This window comes from Muscardinus avellanarius (genome assembly GCF_963383645.1).
Source record: "Muscardinus avellanarius genome assembly, chromosome: 7".
Lineage (NCBI taxonomy): Eukaryota > Metazoa > Chordata > Mammalia > Rodentia > Gliridae > Muscardinus > Muscardinus avellanarius.
Genome location: NC_137793.1, coordinates 31554806 through 31580281, shown reverse-complemented (window position 1 = coordinate 31580281; position 25476 = coordinate 31554806). Strand labels below are relative to the sequence as shown.

At 43.5% G+C, this 25476-nt stretch overlaps 1 protein-coding gene across 1 annotated transcript in view; it reads left to right on the top strand.

Annotated features, from left to right (window-relative positions):
* SH3TC2 (SH3 domain and tetratricopeptide repeats 2) overlaps nt 1-25476 on the top strand; it is a gene marked incomplete at both ends in the record, with an annotated part of 61153 nt that overhangs the window by 20228 nt on the left and 15449 nt on the right. The window contains 9 exons of the mRNA XM_080699571.1: nt 865-970; nt 2978-3121; nt 4183-4384; nt 5121-5194; nt 7546-7741; nt 16299-16432; nt 19219-19260; nt 19383-21080; nt 21188-21368. Coding sequence (XP_080555697.1) covers nt 865-970; nt 2978-3121; nt 4183-4384; nt 5121-5194; nt 7546-7741; nt 16299-16432; nt 19219-19260; nt 19383-21080; nt 21188-21368 — 2777 coding nt within the window. The remainder of the gene's footprint in view (nt 1-864; nt 971-2977; nt 3122-4182; nt 4385-5120; nt 5195-7545; nt 7742-16298; nt 16433-19218; nt 19261-19382; nt 21081-21187; nt 21369-25476) is intronic.

Sequence of the window (25476 nt, the reverse complement as noted above, 5' to 3'; positions counted from 1 at the left end):
GGGCATTGTTTATAGCACATGGTTTAGCAGTAAAAGAAGACTGCAAAACCATTTATGTATGATTCTACTCATATTAAATAGTTATATGAAAACACATAAGTAGGAAAAAAGATTTGAAGTTAGTATGTGATGGTGTTAATGCTGATGGTCTCCAGGAGAAGGGATTATATGGATGACTTTTATTGTTGTTTGCTTTGTTTTTCCCATTTTACAACTTTATATAAATAATCATAATTAAATTTGCTTCCAATATCCCTTCTATGACCCTCTCCTTTCCCATGTATACTTTTTTCTTTCCCACAAAACGTAGAGTTCTCTGCACATAGTTCTACACCCTGGCCTTTTCTTACTGCTGCTGTTCTGCTTATATTTGGATCCTGTATCAGTACACAAAGATCATTTTCATACTTTCTTTTTTTTTTCTTTTGGTGGTACTGGGGTTCCTGGAAACCCTTCTACCTCTGGGCTATACTCCCAGACCTATTTTTATATTTTTACTTGGAAACAGGGTCTCTTAAGCCAGCGAGGCTGGCTTCGAACCTGCAGGATCCTCCTGTCTCTGCCTCCCAAGCGCGGGGATTACAGGCATGCGCCTCCACGTCCGGCCTTCATTCTTTTTTTTTTTTTTTTTTAAGATCCCATAATGTCACATTATTTCACTCAAGGGCTAAGCCGTACTCTGTTTTTACTAGTACCCTATTGGTTAATGTCTAGGTTGTTTCTGTTAGTATTTTTTTTTCTGTGTGTGTATGATGTAAAAATCAATAGCACAGTTAGGAAGTTGGTCCAAAGCCCTGGGGCCATAGGTGAGCTTGTCTATAGGAATCTCCGGTGTCCCAGGTTGACTGTGCTGTCTTTTTTCAGGACCTTTCAGCACGGTTGGTGAGTGTCCAGTCCCAGAGGGCCCAGTTCCTCATCACCTTCAAGACTATGGAGGAAATCTGGAAATTCTCCACCTACCTGAACTTAGGTATGTCACAGAGCAAGCAGTCTGGTGAAGAAGGACTACTTCACAGTTCAGCCAATTTTAAGGGCTGGATATTAAGGAATTGGTCTGGCTCTGATAATTAAAAGAGATAGAGAGCTCTGAAGTGGATGGTTAACCTTTGAAATATCACAAACTAGCCAGGCGTGGCGGCACATGCCTGTAATCCCAGCATTTGGGAGGCTGAGACCAGAGGATTGCAGTTCATGGACAGCCTCAGCTACTTAGTGAGGCCCTCTGCAACTTAGTGAGACCCTGTTTCAAAATAAACATAAAAACTAGGGCAGGGGGTGTAGCTCGGAGGTTAAATGCCCCTGGGTTCTATCCCCAACCCCACACACAAAAAAAGAAATATCACAAATTGCCTGTAACTAAATCTGAAGCAAATATTAACTCTTATTCTAAAATGTCACATGAAGAAATTTACTTCCTTAAGTCCCAGGAGAGATTTCTTTATTTAGATAACCAATCAATTGGCAAACAGTTTGGTTATCCAATAATGTGAAAGCCCTTTGACAGATGTGAGACTGATTTTTTAAAATAAAAACTGGTCTTGAGGAAGACTAAATAGCTGCTCAGAATATTAAAATTCTAGATGCCAGATCTCATATATTTGGAAAAGAGTCCAAGGAAGAGATGGGGGAGTTATCAACTGAAGTGGCCTCAGGCAGCAGGGCATTTTTTTTTAAAAGGTAAAGAAAGATATTGAGATACAGTGGCAATATTGCAATGATGGGAAATGGTGCACCTGCCTTCTCCAGGGGAAAAACTCATGACAGGAAGTTATGGTTTTAAAGCCAAGCCAAGCCAAACAAAAGCTCCCTGATTTGAGGAACATTTGATGTATTCCAGAAAACAGGCTCCACACAGCTGTGTACTGTGCATGGCTGGTGGGTCAAGATGACCCACAGCAGGAGGTATATGTTCTCTCATGGGTGAGGTGACTTTCTGCTCTCCACAATGCACATCTCCTGTGACCACTAAAGATCCTTAGTATCCAAGCTGTGCTCCGTGGACCAGCTGTATCATCATTATACATGATGTGCTAGGAAAGTAGAGTCTCGGGCTCTACTGCAGACCTACTGAATCAGTATGTGCTGTAATAAGACCCCCAGGTATGTACTCTCATGTTCAAGAAGCAGGATCATAGAAGGACACAGACTTAAATCAGTACGATGGGCCATTGGAATGGAAAGAAACAGGATTCTGCATCATAAGAAAGAGAGGAGCTGGGTGTGGTGGTGCATTCCTGTAATCGCAGTACTTGGTAAGCTGAGACAGGATTGTAGGTTTAAGACTATCCTCAGCAACGGAGTGAGACTCAGCAACATAGTGAGACCCTTTTCAAAAACAAAAAACCCCCCAATGAAACAGAAAGGGTTAGGGGTGTGGTTTATAAGTAGAATGTCCCTGGGCTCAATTCCCAGTACTACCAATTAAAAAAAGCAAAATATATAAGTAATTTATGTTTAGAGGCATGTTGAAATAATGTATGTAATGATTCAAATTTACATAGTTTTTAGTGCATTTCTAACAAGGCAGAGTGTATTGGTTTTTGGGTAAGGAGTAGGGTCAGTGAGGGGAGGCCCCTGACTCTGGGGCCACTGAGAACCTCCTCAGCCTCGTATGATCAGGGGTACAGAAAGATGATCCTCTGGCCAGAGGACTTGAAGGGGAGAACAGGAGCCCCAGAGTCCACACTGTAAACTTGGAGACCTTCATGGCTATATTAGAAAAAGGTAGTTGGGTATGTATATCTCATTATGAATTGTAGAGCTCCATGATATGCTGAAAATGGTAAATGTCATTCAAACATGACTTGTATACTTCCCAACACATGCAGAGAAGAATCAAGTCATTCTAGGCGGGTTCTAGCTAGACTTCTTTTGCTGTTCTGCTTCCAGATGGTAGGTTAGGGATAGGGTCTAGGGGCCAAGCTCAGGAGGGAGCTTGCTCACGCTTGTTCAGTGATCATGCCGGCTTGATTTCTAGGCTACGTGTCTACATGTTTGGAGCATCTTCTCTTTGACCATAAGTACTGGCTCAACTGCAGACTGGTGGAGGACACAGAGATCCAAGTGTTGGTAGATGACAAACACCTGGAAAACATGTTCCTGGGTCTCCTGATCCAGGAAGGTGAGCATGGGTAGGGGTGGGGTTGGTGTGGCACCCAGATACTTGTTATCATAGTTTTTTAAATAATTAGGATACAAAGGGAGGCAAAAATCATGTGAGCATGAGGGCATTAGCAAATTCCCCTACCTATGTTTGGAGTTATAACTGAACTCCAAACATCCCTCTCAGCTCAACACGGGTCAGTCTTACTGGTGTTAGAGCTACTGGAGAGTTTTGAAAGATGCCTATTCCAGGGATCCACTTAGGCCAATTAAATTCCAGGAGATACTGGGTGTGGTGGCATCCACTTGTAATCCCAGTACTTGGGAGGCTGAGACAGAGGGATCACACACAAAACATTTTTTTTTTGGAGAGATAAGGGAGATAGGGGCCCTGGCATTGGCTTTTTTTCCCCCCATCTAATTTTAATGGTGTCCAAGATCGAGAAACATTTATTTAAACATGTGACAAGATTTGATTGTGAAATGAAATTTCAAATCTTGTGAAACTTGAAGTATTTTATGAGTCTGAATGAAGTGAGGGTAAGGAATCCTTTGAAGCACCCTGTAATCTGTTTACAAATGAAGAGGCCATCAGCCTGGCAGATGGCCACGTCTGATAACTTGGTAGACACGTCGAAGAAGCCAGATTTGCATATGATATTTCTGCAGAAACGATTCTCTTTATGATTACCTTCCATGAATCATGCACAAAAGAATTTCATGCTTCCCTATTATGAAACTCAGAGTAATTATATTCACTGAAATCAACTTCATTTATTCTTTGCTGGTTCTGAGATTATGCATGAGGTTGCAATTGTAATTAAGGTTAAATGCAAACATATATTTTGTCGGCTTTTTTCATCTCTTTTTCAAAGTAAGATCCTAGTTAAGCATTCCTTTTTACAGACCTCTCAGAAACGCTGGTGTCTATTTTAAGTGATTTCCCTCTCAGTAGCTTTTTTTTTCAAGGACCTTTTGTAGAGCCCTCCACCCTCATGCTCTAAAGAAATGTTACCTTGGATGATAATCCCCTTGCAATCCCCGCTACTCATTGGATAGGGCTTTTCCCATGATCTACAGGCCACTTCTTCTGCAGAGCCCTGTGCTCCGTGGCTCAGCCAGCTGAGAAGGAAGGGGAGTGTTTGACACTCTGCAAGAACGAGCTAATCTCCGTGAAGATTTCTGAAGGGGAATCCGAGTGGGAAGGCGTGTCCTTAGTGACTGGTCAGCGGGGATTGGTGCCCGTGTCAGCCCTGGAGCCCCTGGCTGTTCCTTTCCATCAGTGAGTAGCCACCCACCTGCTGGGAGAGGGTCCTCAAGCAGCCTAAAGTTTGCACAGAACAGAGCAAGCATGCTTTCAGATATGGACATCCACAGTGCCTGGAAGAGAAGGAAATCTGGATGGCTTTTTATTTACTGTTATTTTTTGTTAATAATCCAGCTTTGCATGGTTTGATGAACTGGAGGCCCTGCTAAATTTGAGCTGGATGTCGTCCCTAGGAGGAAAAATTCCGCGTTGCCTCCAGTGTGGTTCCTCTTGATGCTTGGGCTGGGGACCAAGTTATCAGCACCAGCTGGGATTTCACTATGAATTCAGATTCTCTTCTCTCTTCTGACTGTCTCAGGTTGGGGCCTGGGAATTTGGCCAGGAAATATTCCTGTTCCCCAAAGCTTGAAAGGTCTCATGTGAGATATTGTAAATACAAACCAAGAGAGTGGCAGTGAACATCATTCCAGGCATGGCTTCTGTGCTTGTCTCTGGCAGAGAATCTGACAGTGAGAATGTAAAAGGCTCATTTGTTCTTTAACTGACAAACTAATTGCAAAGCCATAAAACATTGTAGGTCTGCTGAACCCTGTCTTTTTCACAGTACCTGCCATTGAGTACTCAAGTGTTTGCCATCAATAAAATGAGATAAATGACAATACTTACAATGATGATCATCATATTTTTTTATCATGCTCATTGTTCTAATTTTTTGAAATCTATGTTTCCAAACCCTATTTTTCATTGGCAGGTGGTTCCTAAAGAATTATCCAGGAAGTTGTGGCCCTTCTAGGAAGAGGGATTGGACAGGTTCCTATCAGATCGGTATGGCTGAGCTGGGAACACAGTATAGTTGGGAGATGATATTCTGCCTTCTGATTTCATCTGTGGGTTTGGAGTCAGTTGATGTGAATTCCCATCTTGCATGTGCTGCTGACTGGATTTAGGGGAGACAGTAACTGTACATGTGGGTGTTTTTTTTTTTTAAGGGATAGAACCCAGAGGCCTTCTACCTCCAGGCTACACTCCCAGACCTATTTTATATTTGATTTGGAAACAGGGTCTCACTAAGTTGCTGAGAGCTTCACTAAGTAGCCGAGGCTGGCTTTGAACCTGCGCGATCCTCCTGTCTCAGCCTCCCAAGCGCGGGGATTACAACTGTGCGCCACCACGCCTGGCGTACATGTGGGTCTTCTTGCCAGTGAAATTAGAGGTCTCATTTCATGGTTGCAGATATAAATGCTGCAGAGGCAGGCAGGACACACACACATGAGTGGAGTCTTGGGAGGAAGGCAGTAGGGAATGGCAGGGACCTCAGGGACTTAAAGACAGGTGAAAAAAAGCCTGCAGTGAGCTGAGAACTTTTAAAGACTGTCCGAGCTAAACATGGCTTTCAGGCTGCCTGTTTTCCATTTCTGGTCAAAACACTTTTCAATTTCCCATAGAGTCATTTGAAATTAACCTTGAGAGAATATGAAAACCTGGCATATAGTAAGCACTAAGTAGATATTTATTGAGTATGAGTAAATTAAATATACATATATGTATACATATGTATACATATACAATATATGAATATATGAACACATTTATACATATACATGTGCATACATTTAGGTGTTCTCTATCTGTGTGTGTGTATATACACACATATCTAAGAGTATCTATGTATCCACTGGATAATGAACTATCTAAACTATACCTTTTCATCCTCACCCTTGGGTGCCTGCCACACATCCCTAGCAAAAAGTTCAATTATACCAGATGCCTAAATAAGACGTTCAGAAAGAACTAGAAGGAATTATGGAACTCAGATATTAGAAATAATCAATTATTGATCAATAAATAATATTTTTAGCTTTTTGAGGCAATACAGCCCTGTAGGTAGGAACAAGGGGCTTTGAAATCTAAGTTGAAATTTTGGCTCCACAACTTAAAGCCAATGTGTCTTTGGCTAGTCACCTGCCCTTATTATGCCACTATCTCCTTATTTAAATTTGGAATACACCAACTTTAAAAGTTATCAAGAGATAACAAAATGACATCTGTAAATAACTCAATACCATTTCTCTCACTGTAGAACTCTACCACATGGCAAATCTGTTAACCCACCCAGCAGTGAGGATTTCTGACCTTGAAGATATAGTCAACAGGAACTTGGCCAAAATGCTTGGGGAAAAAATGAGCCAATACCATTCTCAGAGGAGCAAATGCAAGTATGAAAGCCAAGGCTTTCATCTCCAGCAGAGCAGGATGAGTGGGCAGGGGGCTAACTGGAAGCAGGAAGACTTAAGTTCTAGACCCAGTTTTCTGCCTGTAAGCCTCATACACAAGTAACTCTTGGTGTGGCTTTTACTTTCTAAGCTACAAAAGGGATTTCAAAGGATGCCTTGCCTACCCTGTAGGGATCTTGGGGAGATATGAGAAAATGGACATACATGCGCTTTGTGAACTGGACAGAATGACACTCATAAAAGATGTCATTATTAGGTCCTAGTTAGCAATCTGTCAGACTGGGTGGTTGTCACAGTCAGAGCAGAGCCTCTTGGGTCCCTGTGGTCATTGGCACTTCCCATTTTACCTGCGCTAATGAGGCCAACATCCGTGGAGGGCTGACCAGGTGCCAGGCGTGTGAATTTCACCTCTTTGATTATTTCTAATATCTATAAGCATCAGGTGCTATTATTATCCCCATTTTACAATTGCAGAACCCGAGGGTCATAGTGGTTCAATCAGCTGGAAGGATATGTGGAGATATTCTGGTTTAATGATTCTTACATGCCAACCTGTGGATTTGTTCCAACTCTGACCAAGTGTTTATGTGGCAGTGTCAAAATCAAATTAGATCCATATTGTGAGTGCTGCACTTTTCCATAGGCTACATTTATTGAATTTAAAGGTATATATAGGATTCTGAGAATATCTTTCTTACAGTTGTTTAAACTTTTCTTTTATAAAATGATGGTAAAAGTGCATTGTAGTTCCTCTACCTTGGCAAAATGAGGAGCCAGTTATCCTGTGTTATTCTTGCCAGTTTATTTTTTTTAGGGGGTGGATTTTCCTGGTCTTTAAAAGTGTTAAAGTCTGGGATCCCCTTCGTCCCTCTTACATTCACAGGTAAGGGAAAGCTCAGGGGCATACTCCTCATCTGTTGACCTGCATGCTATTTCCCCCAGGCAGAGGAAGATGTAAAGCTTTGAAAGATTATGAGCGGGAAGAAAAGGATGAGCTGAGTTTCTGCCAGGGAGAGAGCATCGAAATCATTGGCTTTGTCATCCCCGGGCTTCGGTGGTTCATCGGGAAGTCAACAAGCTCAGGAGAAGTGGGCTTTGTCCCTACCAGGAACGTAGATACTGATTCCTTTTCCCCAATGTGAGTATGACCGTGAGTTTGTCCTGAGCGTGGCCCCCTTCCGCAGTGCTGCCTTCTTTGAGCAGATTTGCAGACTGGGAAGCATGCAGCAGGAGAAGCACATCTGACAGTCAAGCTCGACCTAGAGAGTGCTAGGAAGGCAGGACAAACCATCAGGGAATTAGTTCATTTCACAGCTGGTCATTGAAACCTTCCTCTGTGTAAAAAGAGAAGCAGAATTCAAGACAAAGAGCCTGCTGTTAGGCACCAGGGTGTGGGTTTGGTATGTGAATCCTGCCCCTCATTCTGTCCAACTAAGGTCTCCATCAAGGGATGGGCACACACAGAGCAACAGATCACAAGCCTGGCCAAAGGACATTCCCCTCCTGTGGAGGCCTCGGGGGTTGTAGGTCATTTAATGCTCAGGCTAAGCCCTCCCCCCCCATTGTGTGAAGTCAGTGCTGGCAGAGTGCATCTTTAGTCTTCTCTGTCTGGCATCCAGAAGAGCCGATTCTGAGACCTGATGGGTCAGCAGCAGGTGACTGGCCTGCTCCACCAACCTGGTCACGGTATGGGCAGAGATTTTGGCATGGCCCATCTCTCTGAAATGTGATTCCTGCTGGGTAATAAATAGGCAACAGCAAAAAGCCTAGGCCCAGAAAGTTCAGGGGAAACCAAGAGTTGGGTCCTCATATTAAGACACTGTAGCCACATTTTTTTCACACTGAGAAAACATGGGGGAAATGTGTAGGGCTCTCAACATTTAGACTGGAATTCTTCCTCTCCTGGGAAAGAGCCAAGGAGGACAGTAAGCTAAGGGGAAGCTGAGAAGCTCCCCTACCTACTCCCTGACCTTCACGGGGAGAGGAGACAGGAGGTCATTTTCCTTGTGCAGAAATGTGGAACCCAAGTCACTCAAATAAGGAAGACCCCGATCTCCTGGAGAGGTCTGGAGGGCTGTTTGGACATACAAGGAGGACAGGCTGTCAAGAGAGCTGCTGAGGAAGGCGATATGAGTCAAGTTTTCATGACAGAAGACATTGTAGCAGGTGTAAATGGGAAAGTGAGAGGGACGTTGAGGACGGCCTCTGTCTTTTGGGATGTGGGCTCTGGAAAGGCACTGGGGAGGCAAAGGCTGGATGGGGGCCCTCTGATGTGGGAAAGAGGGAGATCCTACAGAACCTGTCTCACCTCACAGAGAATGGAGAGCCACCGATTGTCTCTGAGTAAGGCTGATGGGTGTCACAGGTGGGACTTTTCTCTAGGAGGCTAAACCTGGCTCTTGGTGAGACACATCACCAGGGTGGACCTGGAGCACATAGGAGGGATGGTGGGAATGGAGAGGCCTCTGCTAGAACCAACCAACAGGAAGTTAAAGCTTCTGGGAGCTCTGCAAATATGGATGCCTGAGTTCTGCCCCCAGATACTCTTATCTACTTAGTCTGAATGGGGCCTGGGCTGTGATATTCATAAAAGCTATCAGGCAGGGTTGTTTGGCAGCCAAGGAGAAAACCATGGCTCTAAACCACCTTTTTATTTGATAGCAGGGGAACGTGCGGACTTCAGGGCTTAAGAGGCTGACCCCATGACCTGGAGTCTGGAACCCAGAATCCTGACACTCAATGCAGGAGTCCTGCAACCTAGGTTCTAGTGGAAGACAGAATAAACAAACAAGAAAGCCAACAGAAACCCCAGAGACTTAGTGGGGAGGAACTATATCCAAAGCAGAGAAATAAAGGATATAGCAAAGGAGACAGAGGAGCCTACTCAGAGGAGGGAACCAGAGGTGGAGCAGCAATGGTTGACACCATTGCTGGCCTCAGTAGGTGAAGGGGAGCCCACTGAGGAAAGGCCTTTGGGGCCAGCCATTAGATCACTGAGAGGCAGCAGAGCTTAATGGTTTGCAGAGTGCTGGGGTCAGACTGCCCAAAAGACATCTAAGGCTAGTGAGTACATCGCTTCTCCATTAGCTCATCGGTGCTGTGACTGTAGACTGAATTTCCTCTCTGTACCTGCTCCCTTATCTTTAAAATGCATATAATGTTAGTACTTGTCTAAAAGAATTATCATGAGTTTAAATGAGCTCATGCACACAAAGCACTTAGAAGATGCCTGGCACCGCGTGGGTGCATAATCAATTTATCTTGGCTCTTATTGTTGTGTTTCTGTCATTGTTGTGAGTGGTAATCATTGAGAGTCAGTTTTAATTGGATTTTGGAGGCAGGTTATATTTGGACTCCTGTACCTCATACTTTGTCCCAAATGACAATTTAGTTACAGTAACTTAACCTAGACAACACATTTTAGCTGGATTAATAGGAAGGGCTGCACATTCACACTGTGTAACGACATCTCATGCCACAGGAGGTGGCTGTGCCATCCAGTGGCCTACACCTGCTCATACCCAGCATTGACCCAGCATACCACAGATCACAGGATTGGCAGGAAAGGGGAAAGAGCCAGGAAGAGTAGCTGGACCTAAATCACTCTCTGGATTGCAGACCATCCTTGAGGCACAGCCACAGAGGGGTGAATTTTGAACTCAGAGGAGCAATAGCTCAGCAGGTGCACTGTGCTGAGGCTGCCCTAGGGAACTTCCCTGAGTGCTGTGCCTTTGGCTGCCACTAGGTGTCACCCTGAGCCTTGGCGCGGGCTTTCTGAGGCTGGTGCCTGCTTTTATTGCAGTAGTTTCCGTTCTTTTCCTTGTGTTCTCTCCCTATGCTGGTATAATCTTCCATGAAGTGTGTGAGTGTGCGTGTGCATGTGGGGGTGTGCATGCATGTGTGTTTATGTGTGAATAAGAGTGCATACTCTGTGCACAAGTGTGTGTCTGTGAGTGTGTAAGTATGTGCATGCATACCAAACTGGCAACATATTGAGAGTGGAATTTCTGCAGTGGCTGTTTTCTGTATCTGATTTAACCTTGTGCCTCTGATATAGGGGAAAGAGTTCCTGCTTGTCTATGGAAGTAAATCTGTGGCTTTCCTTTTCTTACAGCACAGATTTCTAACACCAGTTCCCTCGTTTCACAGCAATTGCAGCTGGATAATCAGTTCTTCAAACTCTAGGGAGCATTTTGCCTAATTAAACATCTGTAATATTTGGGTTTGCCCAGAGTGACTTTGAGGATCTTGGAGCTTTTGAAGGTGGCAAAATGTCACACTCTTCTATTTTTTTAATGTTTAAAAATATTCGGTGTGTGTGTGTGTGTGTGTGTGTGTGTTAGGGGAAAAATTTTAGACACAAGTGAAGAAGTCTTTTTTACCCCTTACTTTCATTCTCTCATCTTGATGGCCACTTCAGGGGCAAATGCTGTTTGAACTTTCTATGTCCTTATTCTGACACGTTTAAAAAATGGGTATTGTTTGTAAACAAGAAATAATAATTTTACCAATTTAAAATTACATATTTATTTTTTTCTGTGACTGAATTTTTTTCAGTTAACATTGTAAATTTGGAACTTATTCACTGGGCGTGGTGGCGCACCCTTGTAATTCCCGTGCTTGGGAGGCAGAGACAGGAGGATCGCGCAGGTTCGAAGCCAGCCTCATTGGTTTAAGAGACCCTGTTTCCAAATAAAAATATAAAATAGGTCTGAGAGTGTAGCCCGGAGGTAGAAGGGCTTCCAGGAACCCCAGTACCATTAAAAAAATGGAACTTATTCATCTTGTGACTGATGTAACTCATTTTAAAGAGTATTATATCTATATACTTAAGTGCCTAAATTAAAAATAAACAAGATTGATAAATTAGTGTACTTAAGGCCAGAAAAATAGGAAAAAGCTAATATTTCATATTGTTACAATTTTTAAAAATTGTTGTGTTATTTATATTATCCAAATTTTTGTAATTCGATTTCTGTGGCATCTTTTTTGCTGATGAGAATGTTGTTGCTAGTTTCTTAGCCATTTCTTTGCAATCATTTTTATTAGCTTTTTATTTTTATTTTTTATTTTTTCTTTGTCATTGATGTTTTGAAATTGTACCATGTTGTCTAGATGTGATATATTCTATATTTAGAGCAAATTATCAACTTCCCTCTTCAAAAGGTATATCTCTTAGTAGTTATTTCAGTGGAGATCTGATTTGTAAATACTCTAGTATTCAGTCATTATTTGTTTTAAATATACTTAAAATATACTCTTGAATGCTATTTTAGCTAGGTATAGAATAGCATCTTCAAAGTATAGGGGGAATAATAATATAAAATTACAAACCCATTTTGTGATACATTTTTCTTTTCAGAGAACTGATTTTTCTTTGGCTGCCCATGTTGTTTCCTATGACATTAATTACAACATTTACCCTGATTATTTTCTTCTTTCTTTGTTTTTACTTCACTCACTTATTATTTATGTTTAATCATTTTTTATCCCACAAATATTGAGTAGTTAAATAATGGATAATTGAACCCAGAAAGAATAATTAGGAGAGACAATCCAAAGAGACCTATAATGTTAAAAATGTCATCCTATTAAAAATGATATTGTTTTTATTTATTTTGCTCAGGACTTGGTGTGCTTCTTCAGTGTGAAGACTCATGTCTTTCTTCAATTCTGGAAAACTCTCAGTCCTCCTCCCTTTGAATACTGCCTCTTTCTCATTCTTTTAGTCTCTCTCCTGGAATTCCTCTCCGAGGTACGTTGGACTCATTCTAGCCTTTGTCTTGCCCAATCAGTTCTTTTATAGTGTTCATCTTTTTGTCATTCTGGGCCACATTCTGGTTGTGTGATCATCCTAAAAATCATTTTCAGTTTCACTAATTCTCTCCTGTGCAATGATGAAATTTACTGTTTAACCCAATCATACTGTCTTTAATTTTCATGCCTTTGTTTTCTATTTCTAGAATTTGTGTTTTCCTATTTTTTTTTTTTTTACCTACAGGTGTTTTCCCTTGCAGTGTTCCATCTTTTCATTGCAGTTGCATTCACTCTTTTTATTCCCTTGTCTTAATCATGCTTATTATAAATTATTCTTCAGATTATTGTTATTACTAGTTTTATGGAATTAAGTTACCTATTTGTGCATTCACTGGATAGTTTTGTGTGTAGTTTACTTTCTTTTTTATTTTCTTTTAAGCTTAAGCAATTTTATTATTACAAAGGCAGAAAGAAGGGATGGAATAAAGCAGTACATTAAAGGGATGTAGTGGAGTGACTTGAAAATAAGTTACTGAAGTTTTTGGATACGGAACAGTTTTTATAAAGATGCATTATCCTTCATCCTGCTCAATCAATAATCTCCTGACCTAGGTGTGAGCCCGCCTTTGAACTCCTTGCAGGCCCATTTTTAATTATTATGGGGATTATGATTATGGGGATTTCTTGACTAAAAGCCTTCTTCCTGCCTTGATGCAGGTATCAGGAAGTTAATAAAAAGAGGGGTGATGTGCTGGTATTGGAAAATGACTTTGCTATTAATGTGTTGAAAAATGACTTTGGTATTAATATATCAAAAATTAGTTACAAAATATGAAAAAGTAGTAAGGGCCTGGTTGCTGCCAGGCACTCAGCAGCTTGTTATAATGCAGAGTTCTCTCACTAAAAGTAATTAGCAAGTACACAGAAGAGTTGGGACTTAGGGCCTTCATATTTTAAAGACAGGTTTACATAATAACTTCTAGTAGATAGGCTAACATTACCCAAGAAGGTGGGAGGAGGGCACAGGCCTCTGTAAGGGGGGAGGCAGATACCACGTGACCCCTGACTTTGTTAATCATTCCGGTGTGTAGTTTACTTTCTTAATTTGTATTTCTTGGTTTGTAATTTTTGTTGTATGAACTAATTTCCAACACCTTAAAAGATAAATTTTGCATGAATCCTGGACTGAAGTAAATCTTCCTGCAGAGCAGATTTTGCACTAGTGTTTCCTGGAACTCCAGGAACCCATGCTCTAGAGCTGATCTTTTAATGTCAGGTTCGCAGAATGAGGCGCCTTCACTGTAAAGTGTAAATGCAGACCACACAATTTCTAACGATGAAGGCCTAGTCATCTGATATTTTTCTAGGGATTCTGATAGTTGAAAAGTGTGTCCTTGGCAGGCAGAAAGAAGTTTTCAATCACTTTTTAAAGGAGGTTGTTGCCTTTCTGGACTTTAGGCTTCTTTTGGTTTGATGGTATTGGGGTTCCTGGAACCCCTTCTACCTTCGGACTACACTCCCAGACCTAGTTTTATGTTTTTTATTTGAAAACAGGGTCTCTTAAGCCAGCAAGGCTGGCTTCGAACCTGCGCGATCCTCTTGTCTCCACCTCCCAAGTGCGGGGATGACAAGCATGTGCCACCACGCCCGGCTTCTTCAGGCTTTTTGAAGAGAAATTAATTCAGCTTCCTGCTTCAAACAGGACCAGGTTACTTCTCCCTATCTTGGGGCTCATTACAAGGTGAGCCGCAGTTCTGAGGGCCAGTGCTGCAGCCCAAACCACCAGGGTCTCTGGCCCATCTGTTCTCACCAATCTGGGTTTGATCTTTTTTTTTTTTTTTTTTTTTTTTTTTAGATTCCAGGGATTTCCCTTTCTTTTCTTTTTCCTTTTTTGTTTTTGTTTTTGTTTATGCTTGTGTTAAAACAGTTATTTTAGTTGCATGTTATCTGGGATTTGTGTGTATATACAGGGAGAGTAGCCCTTTAATTGCTTACTTTTTTATTTTTTGGTGCTGGAGACTGAACCCAGGGGCACTCTACTACTGAACTCCATCCACCCCTGGCCCTTTTCCTTTTTTAAATTTAGAGACAGAGTCTCACTAAATTGCCCAAACTGACCTGGAACTTTCAATCCTGTCTCAGCCTCTCAAATATCTGGAATGACAAGGATGAGCCACCTCACCAAGCTGAAAGTAACCCTTTAGACCTCTTCTGCCTGCCATATTGCCAGAAGTTTTGCCATATTCTTTTAACCTAATTTTCACGTTTAGAAATCCATATCATAGTTTGCCCAGCTCCTTGGACTCTGAATACCGGGAAGTCAAGAAGTTAGCAGATTAGCTCTGAGGCAACGGACTCAGAGCACAAGACCTCAATTTCAGACTCAGTTTCATCACTTTCCAGCTGTGCAATTCTGAACCTGTTCTTGAACCTTTCTGAGCCATTTTCTTCGTTTTCTACAAACATGGACTTAAAAGCTCCCATTAAATGGTGTGAATAGTCAATTTCAGGATACTTTGTAAAATTCAAAGGTTCTACAAAAGTTTTAAATTATGATATACGCGTGTGTGTTCCAATTGAATTTATTTGTGGATTTCAATTACATGCTGCTTTGAGGTTGGCAACTTTCATGGTACTGGGAGATTCTGGAGATCAGGGCAGAGAGATGGGGGTTCTGTCTGCATGGTGAGAAGAGCCCTGATCCAGATGGTCAGGACATGGCCTTAGTGTCAATTCTGCCACTAACTCCTGGCGTGACCTTGAGCAGTTGATATAGCTGCAAGTTTCCTTATCACTGACTTTCAACCCTCTCTTACCTGAGCTGTGGAGACAAACGGTAAGTGGCTGATTACAGCAACCCCACCCTGAACCCTATTATGACTAAGAAGCGCTGTTATTTTCTGCTCTACTTGTTGCTAGATACCCATTTCATTTTTCTGTGCCTTAGTTTTTTAATCTGCAAAAAGAATATAAGAATAGTATCTGCCTCATAGGGCAATAGGTGGGGATTAGCTGAGATAATAGTGTGACTCATTGCAAACCTGCTAACAGTATTAGTTGTACTAACTCCTGGCATTTCCAATGTAATTTTGTTTTAAAAATGTGTTCTGAGGTTAAAAAATTTTTTGTTTAAAACTAAAAGTGATCTTAAATCAGATTTAGCTAGCTAGTGGACTAAGTGCTTTCTAAGGCACTGCTAGTTTTCAGATTCTTAACTAATTTCATACAAATTCCTGACAATTTCATAACATATTGCTAATAAGCAGATTAGTCATAATAATTATGTTATACAGCAGGATGAATATAAAGATCTTTTGTTTATAATAATTTCTTCCAACCCCATCTCCATCTACCCACTTTCTATCCCTTTCTTTCCTCTCTTAATGATACATGATCCTATTGTTCTGTGTCATGAAATCAAGTCTCAACAACTGAAAAATTCTTTCTAACCACAGTGACATTTTCTTTATTGTTTCCAAGATTGTGTACTTGTCCCCAACTTTACCCTGGAAGTTTAAAGACAAAGAAGCTTCTTTTAATAGCTCCTTTCCAACCCTTACACATAAGAAAGCCAATTCCTGTTTCTCCCATTAAAATGGGTACTATGTGGCTTCAAGGGATGGGAGATGGTTGAGAGAGGAGGCCTTGATTTTTTCTTGGGGGATGGAGTTTTAGTAAGAGGATATTTTCATTTCCACACTGACATACTCAGGAATCACATAGCTCAGTTTTCTGTGTCTTAAGTGCCTAATAGCCCTTCTTCCTTGGCAGTAAAAATATAGTTTGCGACAGTGGGAGAAGAAGTCTGATTTCAGTGATGGGCAAATGGGTTGGATGACAGCTTCTTCAGGTTCTTCACTATCTCCTAATCTGAAGAGAAGAGGAAGAGAGGCCTGTGACCTTGCACTGACCTGTCTCTGTCTTTTTCTCCCATGCAGGAGCAGGAACTCTACCTTTTTCAGTGATGAGGAAAGATGCTCACTGTGGACCCTGGGAAGGGACATGCAAGCTGAGTGCATCAGCTTCCTCTGCACGCTGGCTCAAACTGACATCGCGTCTGTCTACAGGCTTAGTGAGTGTTTGGTCCTCAGACGCCACTGAAAGCCCAGGCTGCTCAAGACTAGGAGAGTATCCCTCACTGGAAGAGCAATATCCCTAAATTCTAATCCTATCTAAGAGTTTGAGGTTATGACAAGTGCTTATGACCTGATCATATTTGATTAGCTGCATTTCACTTTAGGCTTTAGACAGTTCTGGTGTTGCACAGCATGTGTTTCCTAAAATCTATGAGATTTGATGAAGCCAACTTGCCTATAACATGCATCGTCATCTGGATGGGTCCTTCCATCCTAATTTTGGGAAAAAAGAACTTCCTGAATTGTGGCTGAGGTCTCTCCTTCTAGGCCTGAACTCGGTACCTAATAACAAGATGAGATCATAAAATGTTTCAGCCAGAAGGGCCCTAAGAGATGTTTCCTCCCCTTATTTTATAGACTGGGAAACTAAGGCTCAACAGCACATTGACCCAGACACATTAAATGACGTTGGGCTGTTTGGTACCTTAACTTAAGAGGGTGAGGACTCAGTTTTTGGCAACGTCTGAATGAGTAAATGGATGAAGGATGCTCATTTTCCTGTTGTGGGAAAGGCCCACTAATCCATGTCAGGAAGTACATCTGCTCACTGGTAGTGGTTCGAGGAAGGATTCTTTTTCTTTCACTTCTTCAGAGATGGTGAAGTTGTGTCTTCTGTGTAGCCAGATTAGATGGGTTACATCTGACAGGCACAGCCCGAGTTCCTGCACAAGGCACCCTCTTGCTACCTCCCAGGAGTACAGGAGGCAATTAGAGGCTTTCTCCATGCACAGGAGTGCTTACCCAGACATCAGCACCAGCCCTAGAAGAGCTTTAGTCACCTGTAGATCACACTGGCCAGGGAGTATTAGCAGGTGAAAGTGAGATCTCAAAACCAAGCAGTGCATAGGCTGTGCCTCGGGGAGGGCAGAGATGGGTGGCAGACTTGATCTAAGATGATACGTCTACTGTTGACCGATTGGCTGGAAGACCCAAGGGCAGGCCCCCAGCTTGAAATTGCCTCTTGTTTAAAAACCAGGAAGTGGTCCATATAATTGTGCAGCAGAGGGGCCCTCTGATTGGTAAATTCCAGCTCCGGGAAGGAGTGCCCCTCTGATTCTTCCTCTCATTTTGTAACTCAGACACCATTTTGACTCTTGGTGTCTTGTCCTCAAGGGAAATGGCAGCATTAAGACTCACATGTGCCTCTCAATGTCAAAGAGGCCGGAGTACAGGAACAGTTTTCCAACGTCAAGCTCTTTAGCTCTCCTCTTTGACTGTGGAGCCTCCTACCCTTTACAAGATGCAAGACCTTGAGTGTCTGCATTGACAATCACAGATAAGGGCCTCCCAGGAGAGCAGACAGCTGGGGAAGAGACTTGACTGGATGCGGGGCCTGCTGGTCCTCAGAGTTCCCTGGAGACCCAGAAGGGCCACAGACAGCTTCTCCATCAAGAAGAGGTGGGATCTTCTCTCTAGAAGCCCCTGTCCTGTGGACCACATGCCTGGCCTTTACCCCCAAAGCTCCATGGTGGCTGTTTAGGAAAGTGTGTTCGTTTCTTCACTGCCAAACCCAGTACTTTCCTGGTACCTACCCCATCTTATTTCACTTTTGTGATGGTAGGTGGCTATATCAGAAGCTACCTTGGCCAACTCTATGACTTTCCTTTCCTCTCTACCTTTTTGGTCTCTCTGCTGGGAAATGTTGACATTAGTGAGGCTTGTTAAGAAAACTCCCCCTCTCTCCCTGCTTTACTTTCTTTCCAAATGCTTCACCCTTGGGATCACATTTAGTCCCAGACTCTGGTCAGCTCCTGGTGACCCGCTGTGGGCTGCAAGTCTGTATTTGCAGTCTCCATTCTCTGCCTGGAGCTCTTATAAGTAGCTCAAAATAAAAATATCTAAACCTGTACTCAAGTCTCTCCTGTCTGCTATCTTGTCCCACTGATTTACTTCAGGGAACAAATCTGGGGTCCTCAGAGGCACCTTTGTCTGTTGTCTTTCTCTTCTGACTCCTGGTCTTGACACTTGCCCAGAGCACAGTGTGCCGCACGTTGTATGCACGAAACCAGTGTCGGCTAGGTGGATGAATGATGAGTAAGTGGAGGAGGGAGGAATGAAGGAAAGATGGAGTACACAAACAGAGGGATGCAGCGCTGCGTGCCACCAAGTGCCCACACCTGGATTGCTATCCTGGCTCTGTCAACTTGCTGGGAGACGTGGGCACCGCATCTTTCTGACCTTCAGATTTTTTTTTTTTTTTTTTGGTGGTATTGGGGGTGGAACGCAGAGGCTTTCTACCTCCGGGCTATACTCCTAGACCTATTTTATATTTTTATTTGGAAACAGGGTCTCACTAAATTGCTGAGAGCCTCACTCAGTAGCTGAGGCTGGCTTCGAACTGGTGCGATCCTCCTGTCTCAGCCTCCCAAGCATGGGGATTACAAGCGTGCGCCACCACTCCTGGCAGGACCTTCAGATTTGATCATTGCCTATTCCCACACCTCTGGGTATAGAGCTCGTTTCTGGGTTTTCTTTTTTGACGGTGGGTCTCACTTCTCCTCAGTTTTCTATTGTAAAGTGTGTGAATTAAACAGGATGATCAGGTCCATGCAGCTCTTAAACTGATGCAGAAGGGGCAAATTCTGCCCATTTCTTAGCCATAACTGATAGTCTAAAACATCTCCTTGACACCTCCTAAGAGGCTACCTCTCTGGGCCCCTGGGACATTGGCATGGTGGCCCATTCTGCCCTAACGCCAAATCTGCCTTTCATTTCTACTTAGGTGGGTTTGAATCCATTCAGAACCTTCCAAATGATTTGAGTGGTAAGTAGAAGTCACGCTGAGCCCGACCTCTCGTCCTCTAGGTCTGCCTGCTTGTCTTCTTGCCAGAAGACAAGCAGGCAGGTGCAGGTGCTCAAGTTGCTTACCTCTGCCTGTCCTTACAGCATCCCCGCCGGAAGCCTTCAAGGAGGCCAGGCCTAAGGGAGCCCGGGGGGAGTGTCAAGCCCAGGCCTCCAGACAGTCCAGCAGCTCCGAGGACGCCAGCCTGGAGGACGAACTCCTCTCAGCCGCCTCTGACAGTTATCACCTGCCGGAGCCTGATGACCTCGATGACCCAGAACTGTTCATGGACCTGAATACTGATCAGGAGGAGGAGGAGGCTGACAACTTTGCCTCCATATTGGCTTTTCTGGATCAAGAGGGATACAGTGACCACTTTAGGGGCCTGTATGATTTCTCCTTCTCTTTCCTCACGTCTTCCTTTTACAACTTCTCCGAGGAGGAGGAGCTGGTAGTCTATCTAGAGGCTGCACGAAAGTGGGCCAAGAGGAGCCATATGACCTGGGCCCACGCCCGGCTCTGCTTCCTCTTGGGCCGGCTGAGTGTCAGGAAAGTCAAGCTCTCCCAGGCCAGGGTGTACTTCGAGGAGGCCATCCACATTCTTGATGGGTCTTTCGAGGACCTGTGCCTGGTGGCTGCTCTCTACATCAATTTGGCTGCCATATACCTGAAGCAGAGGCTGAGGCATAAGGGCCCAGCCCTGCTGGAAAAGGCGGGAACTCTGCTGGCCTGCCTGCCAGACCATGAGTTCAGTGCCAAGAATGAGCTCGAAGTGGTGACCTATGTGCTGCGCCAGGGGATCGTGGAAGGTAGCAGTCCCCTGGAGGCCAGGGCTTGCTTTCTGGCTGTCCGATTGCTCCTGGGCATAGGTCGTCACGAGGAGGTCCTGCCCTTCATGGAGCGCCTGCAGCTCCTCTCTGGACACTCTGCCACCTCCAGTGCTTCAGCAGCCATCTTGAGTTTTCTGTATGACAAGAAATATCTTCCATATCTTGCAGTGGCCTCGATCCAGCAATATGGTACCCAGAGTGCCCAGGGGATGTCGCTTCCTATTTGGCAGGTCTACTTGGTCCTCCAGAATACCACCAAGCTCCGTGGCATTCCCTCCTCCAGTTGGGGTGAAGTTTCCGCGTTGGCCTGCCCAACACTCAGGCTGGCCCTGGCTGCCTGTGAGGAGCAGGATGACTGGCGCATCCAGCGGGCGCTGTGTCTCATCCTGTCCAAAGTGTACCTCCAACACAGGTCTCCTGATGGTGCCATCTACTACCTGAGCCAGGCCCTGGTGCTTGGGCAGCTACTGGGTGAGCAGGAAGCCTTTGAGTCTTCTCTCTGTCTGGCATGGGCCTATCTTTTAGCAAGTCAGGCAAAGCAAGCTTTGGACATCCTTGAGCCATTATTATGCTCCCTGAAGGAGCCAGAGAATGCCAGCCAGAGGGGAGTGGTCCAGAACCTCCTGGGACTCGCACTTCTACATGAAGGCTGGGTGAGCAAGGCAGCCAAGAACTACCTCCAGGCCTTGAACAGAGCTTGGGAGATGGGGGATGTGCGCAACCAGGCGGTGGTTACGGCCAATCTTGGCCACCTGTCCCTCAAGTCCAGGGCTCAGCAGCCAGCCAAGGACTTTCTCCTACAGGCTGCCCAACTTTATTCTGAACTACAGACCAGCAAGGAGACGGACATGGAATTAGTACAGGTGCTTCTCTGGTTGGCTCAAGTTCTGGTGTCTGAATGCCAGCTGACCCAAGGCCGCCTTTGTTACGAAATGGCATTGTTGTTTGGCTTAAGGCATCGGCATCTAAAGAGTGAGTATGTGCTGCGCTGCTGGGGAGCATTAGAGGAGAGGGTTGGAGCATACTTTGCCTGTGTCCCCTCTCAAGACATCTTACTCCTGTCCCTGCTTTATGTTCAGGTCAGCTTCAGGTCACCAAATGCCTCTGCCATTTCTACAGCTCGGTGTCCCCAAATCCCGAAGCATGCATCACGTACCACGAACACTGGCTGAGTCTGGCTCAGCAACTCAGGGACAGGGAGATGGAGGGGAGGCTGCTGGAGTCCCTTGGGCAGCTCTATCGGAACCTGAATACAGCCAGGTGAGTCACACTAAGGGACAGTCCTAGAAGCATTTTTCCTCCCTTAAGAAGCGTGTCCTGTCCCTCAGGAGGCTAATTCTGAACGCACATGGCGGAAGAGTGGCATTGTGGAAAAGCTCACGGGCTTTGTGGCCACTGTACAGTGCCATCCATTGCTTTTTGGCTGTGTGGCCTTTGGCAAGTTATTTAATTTCTCAATGACTCAGTTTTCTCATCAGTCAAAGGAAGATAATAGTGGCATCCATCCACAAGTGTTGTGAGCAGTGAATGAATTAAAGCTCATGGAACACTTGAGACAGTGCTGATTTATAGAGAGGTGCAGGAATTTTAACTATGCCACCATTACTTGTGTGTTTCCATAACACTCCATCACGTGATTGTGGCTGAGGGTGCACAGTTTAGAGAGGTGACATTACACTGGGACCTTTAGGGGGTCTTCATTATCTGAGGGTAACTGGAATTAGAGGAAGGACACGAAGTAAATAAATCCACTGAAAACAGGGGTGTCAGTCTTCACAGTCAAAAACTTTGATTGGACCCTTTAAAATAAAACTGGAATTATCCATATTATGATATGACACTACACTGCACTAATAAAAAACAAAATAAACAATAAACCCAATAAAACTATTCAGCAATAAAAAATAAAATGAAACTGGAAATTATGAAACAAAGGTTATTTTCACTTATGCATTAAGTCTTAAAATATACAGTAAAGGAAGTGTTGACTCCTCAGCTTATGTTGATAAAATTGTATACTAGCACACACACAAAACCCTTTGTTTTCTGATTGACTTTTTGGTGATACCTTAAAGATTTCACCTTTTTTTTCTGCAAAAATATACCCAAACTGAACTATATAACCACAAAACATCTTTAACCTTTTGATAACAATTTACTCTCACTTGCAGTATCTTGCTGTCTCCTCCTGGTGACCTTTTTATCTATCCACTGATCTATCCACTGCTCGATCCTTTCCTTCTTTGCCGGTAGGCAGCCTGCAGTTCTGTTCTCTGGCAAGCTTTAAAAGGATTCCATTAAATCCTACAGACTTTGCAAGATTTTCCATTTCTCTTTGCAGTGTATTTGCATTGTAACCTTGTATTCATAATTATTAATGATTTCTGAAGTAGGGCAGGGATACTTGCTAGGATTGAGCAAAGAGAAGCAGTTGAGGAGAGGCTGATTAAATGAAAGCTTTGGCTTTTTAGGCAAGACACTAACCTTGGGTTCCTAGATAATCAGATAATGGATAGTCACATAATGAATCTTTCTTCCTCTCCCTTCCCCATACCTCACTCTTTCATTTACCCACCTCTGTCTCTTATAAGAGTCAGATGTTCTCCAAATTACCCCACTGTCTTTGCTTTTGGTGTCAGGGAGAGAGCTTGGGCTCCTTGGAGAGGATGGGATCCATGGGAGGGGTGGAGGGAGGCCTGACCCAGCCCATCCTGCTTCCTTTCTGGGATACCCTAGCGGGCTGGGGCAGATCCAAAGGGCAGGTTTCAATGAACCTTTGAGATGAAACAATCACATGCTCATAGCAAAGCATCGTGCAACCAGGCTTTGGGAAAATTGAATTTTAAGGGACTGGAGCAAGGGTGCCAAATATGGGTCAGACCTGTTTCTACCTCTTGCTGCTGTGCAAGTTCAGCCTCAGATTAATCCTTTTCTCACTAGCCTCCTGCCACCCTGGTCAAACACCACTGATAGGCTGCTAGGGGAGCCAGGGAGAGAGCCCTGGACACTGTCAACATGGCTGAGGAGCCTCATCCAAGGGCGTGCAGGGTTCCCATCTTTCTTAGATGATGAGGGTGATGAAGGAGAGGTAAGGAGGGGGCCTGCAGTTGGTCCAAGAAGTGGCTGGAGGAAGCTCGAAGCTGCAGGGCTGGGGCCGGGCAATCACAACCGGGTTAGGAATCAGGAAGCCAGGTCCCGCGGTGACCCCGCAACACGTCCTGAAGCAACAAGTATGCTTTTCTTGGTGGCGCATTTACCAAGTTAAGGTGAATCAAGAAATCTTCCAGTTTTAAACTGTTGAGTCTGGGACCCAGCTAGCTTTGCTATTTTGACACTGGCTATCAGTACAAGAATTCCTGTGGCCTTCAAAAAGTTTTTGAATTCTTACAGTGTGGGCATTTTAGGGGGGGCCTTTAAGATCAGAGACCTTAACTTAGGGGTCTGAAAGATCAACATATGATCACGTGCTCTTGTGGGCAGGTATTGAATCTAGACAGAGCTAGGTGTGTGTGTGTGTGTGTGTGTGTGTGTGTGTGTGTGTGTGTGTGTGTGTGTGTCCTAAGTGTAAATTACTTAATATACTAGCCTGTGGTCCTCCAGCTATAGCTATGTGCTGACTTGGCTTGTGATGAATAACAGAAAAGTGGGGACTCTTGCTCACGGGAGTACCTGGCTTCTGTTCTTAGTGCTCAGGCAAGAGAAGAAAGGTGCTTACACTTAGAGGCAGGTTCTCTGGTATTCAGGGACAAAGACAGTGGTCAGATTGCCACTAGTGGAAGCTCAGATGTCCATTCCAAGTGAGCACTGGCCTATTTAGTATAAGCCATGGAATATAGTGGGTTTTTTTTGGAGCAAGTATTCACAAATAACAAACTAGGGTATAGAGATCTGCACCCATATAAGGTATGCGTTTTTTTTTCTCCAAAATTAAATAGTTGCTTATGTTAAAACAAGACATAACAAAAAACATTACGCCAGCATTGGAAATTATGAGTTGAGAAATAAAGGATACCTCGCAGCTTCTGTTTTTCCCAGACTTCCCAAAAGTAACGAAAGATTTTTAAATATCTATGAGGAAATATTTTGTGCATATGAAAGAGCATATATAATACATATTATCTATACTAAAATGAGATTATTGAGTATAATATATACTTCCTAGTCACATAAGTGGGATCATGACAGTAGTCCTGTTATATAATGTACTGTTTCTGTTGCTTGTTTTTAATCACTTAAATATATCACCATGAAATGCTTATTCAGCATTTCATCTCCCTATAGGAGCCCCTGTGATTCGTTAGGCACCATGGCAGGTGTTAAGGAATCTAATAGTTAGAAAATAATCCAGAAAATCTATCCCCAAACAGAGCAGAACATGTTGTCATCAGTAGTCAAGCAGAGGTGTACTATTCAGAAACCTAGAGGAGTTTCCCGAATTGGATTGGACGTGAATCTTCTTAATAGCAGCTTTATTGAAATATAATCATATGACACAAAACTCATCCTTCACGATATAGTTTACAACTCAATACACAACTTAGTGTTCAGCATAGTCACATAGTTGTGCAGCCATCACCATTATCTAACTGCAGAACATCTTCACGGCCTTCCCCCAGAACCCTGAATCCACTGGCAGTCACCCCTATTACCATCCTCACTCCAGCCCTGGAAACCCGTAGCCTACTTTCTGTCTCTAGAAGTTTTCTTATTCTGGATACTTGATATAAGTGGAATCCTATAACATGTGGCCTTTTGTGACTGGCTTCTTTCATTTAGTGTGTTATTTTCAAGATTTATTCATGCTGTTACATTTATCAGCATTTCCTTATGTTTTCATTGCTGAACAATATTCCATTGTATGGATATACCATATTGGTTTATTTATTCTTCGGTTGATAGACATTTGGGTTGTTTCTATTTTGTGGATCCATGAGTAATGCTTTGCTGAATATTCTTCAACAAGTGTTTGTGTGAAGGTATGGTTTCAATTCTCTTGGGTATGCACCTAGGAGTGAATTACAGTGTCATGTGGTAACTTATGTTTAAACTTTTGGGGGAACTGTCAGACTGTGTTTTCCAAAGTGGTTGTATTGCCCCCATTAGCAAGTATGAGATTTCCAATGTTTCCACATCCTCACTAACACTTGTTATCATCTGTCTTGTGGTGTGTGTGTGTGTGTGTGTGTGTGTGTGTGTGTGTGTGTGTGTGTGTTGAACACAGTGACATTATTCCTCTGAGCTATACCTCCATCCATATTTTATTTATTTATTTTGAAACAGGGTCTCACTAAGTTGAGGAAGCCTTGCTAGGTTGCTGAGGCTGTCGGTGAGCCCACAATCCTCCTCAATCAGTCTCCCAAGTACTGGG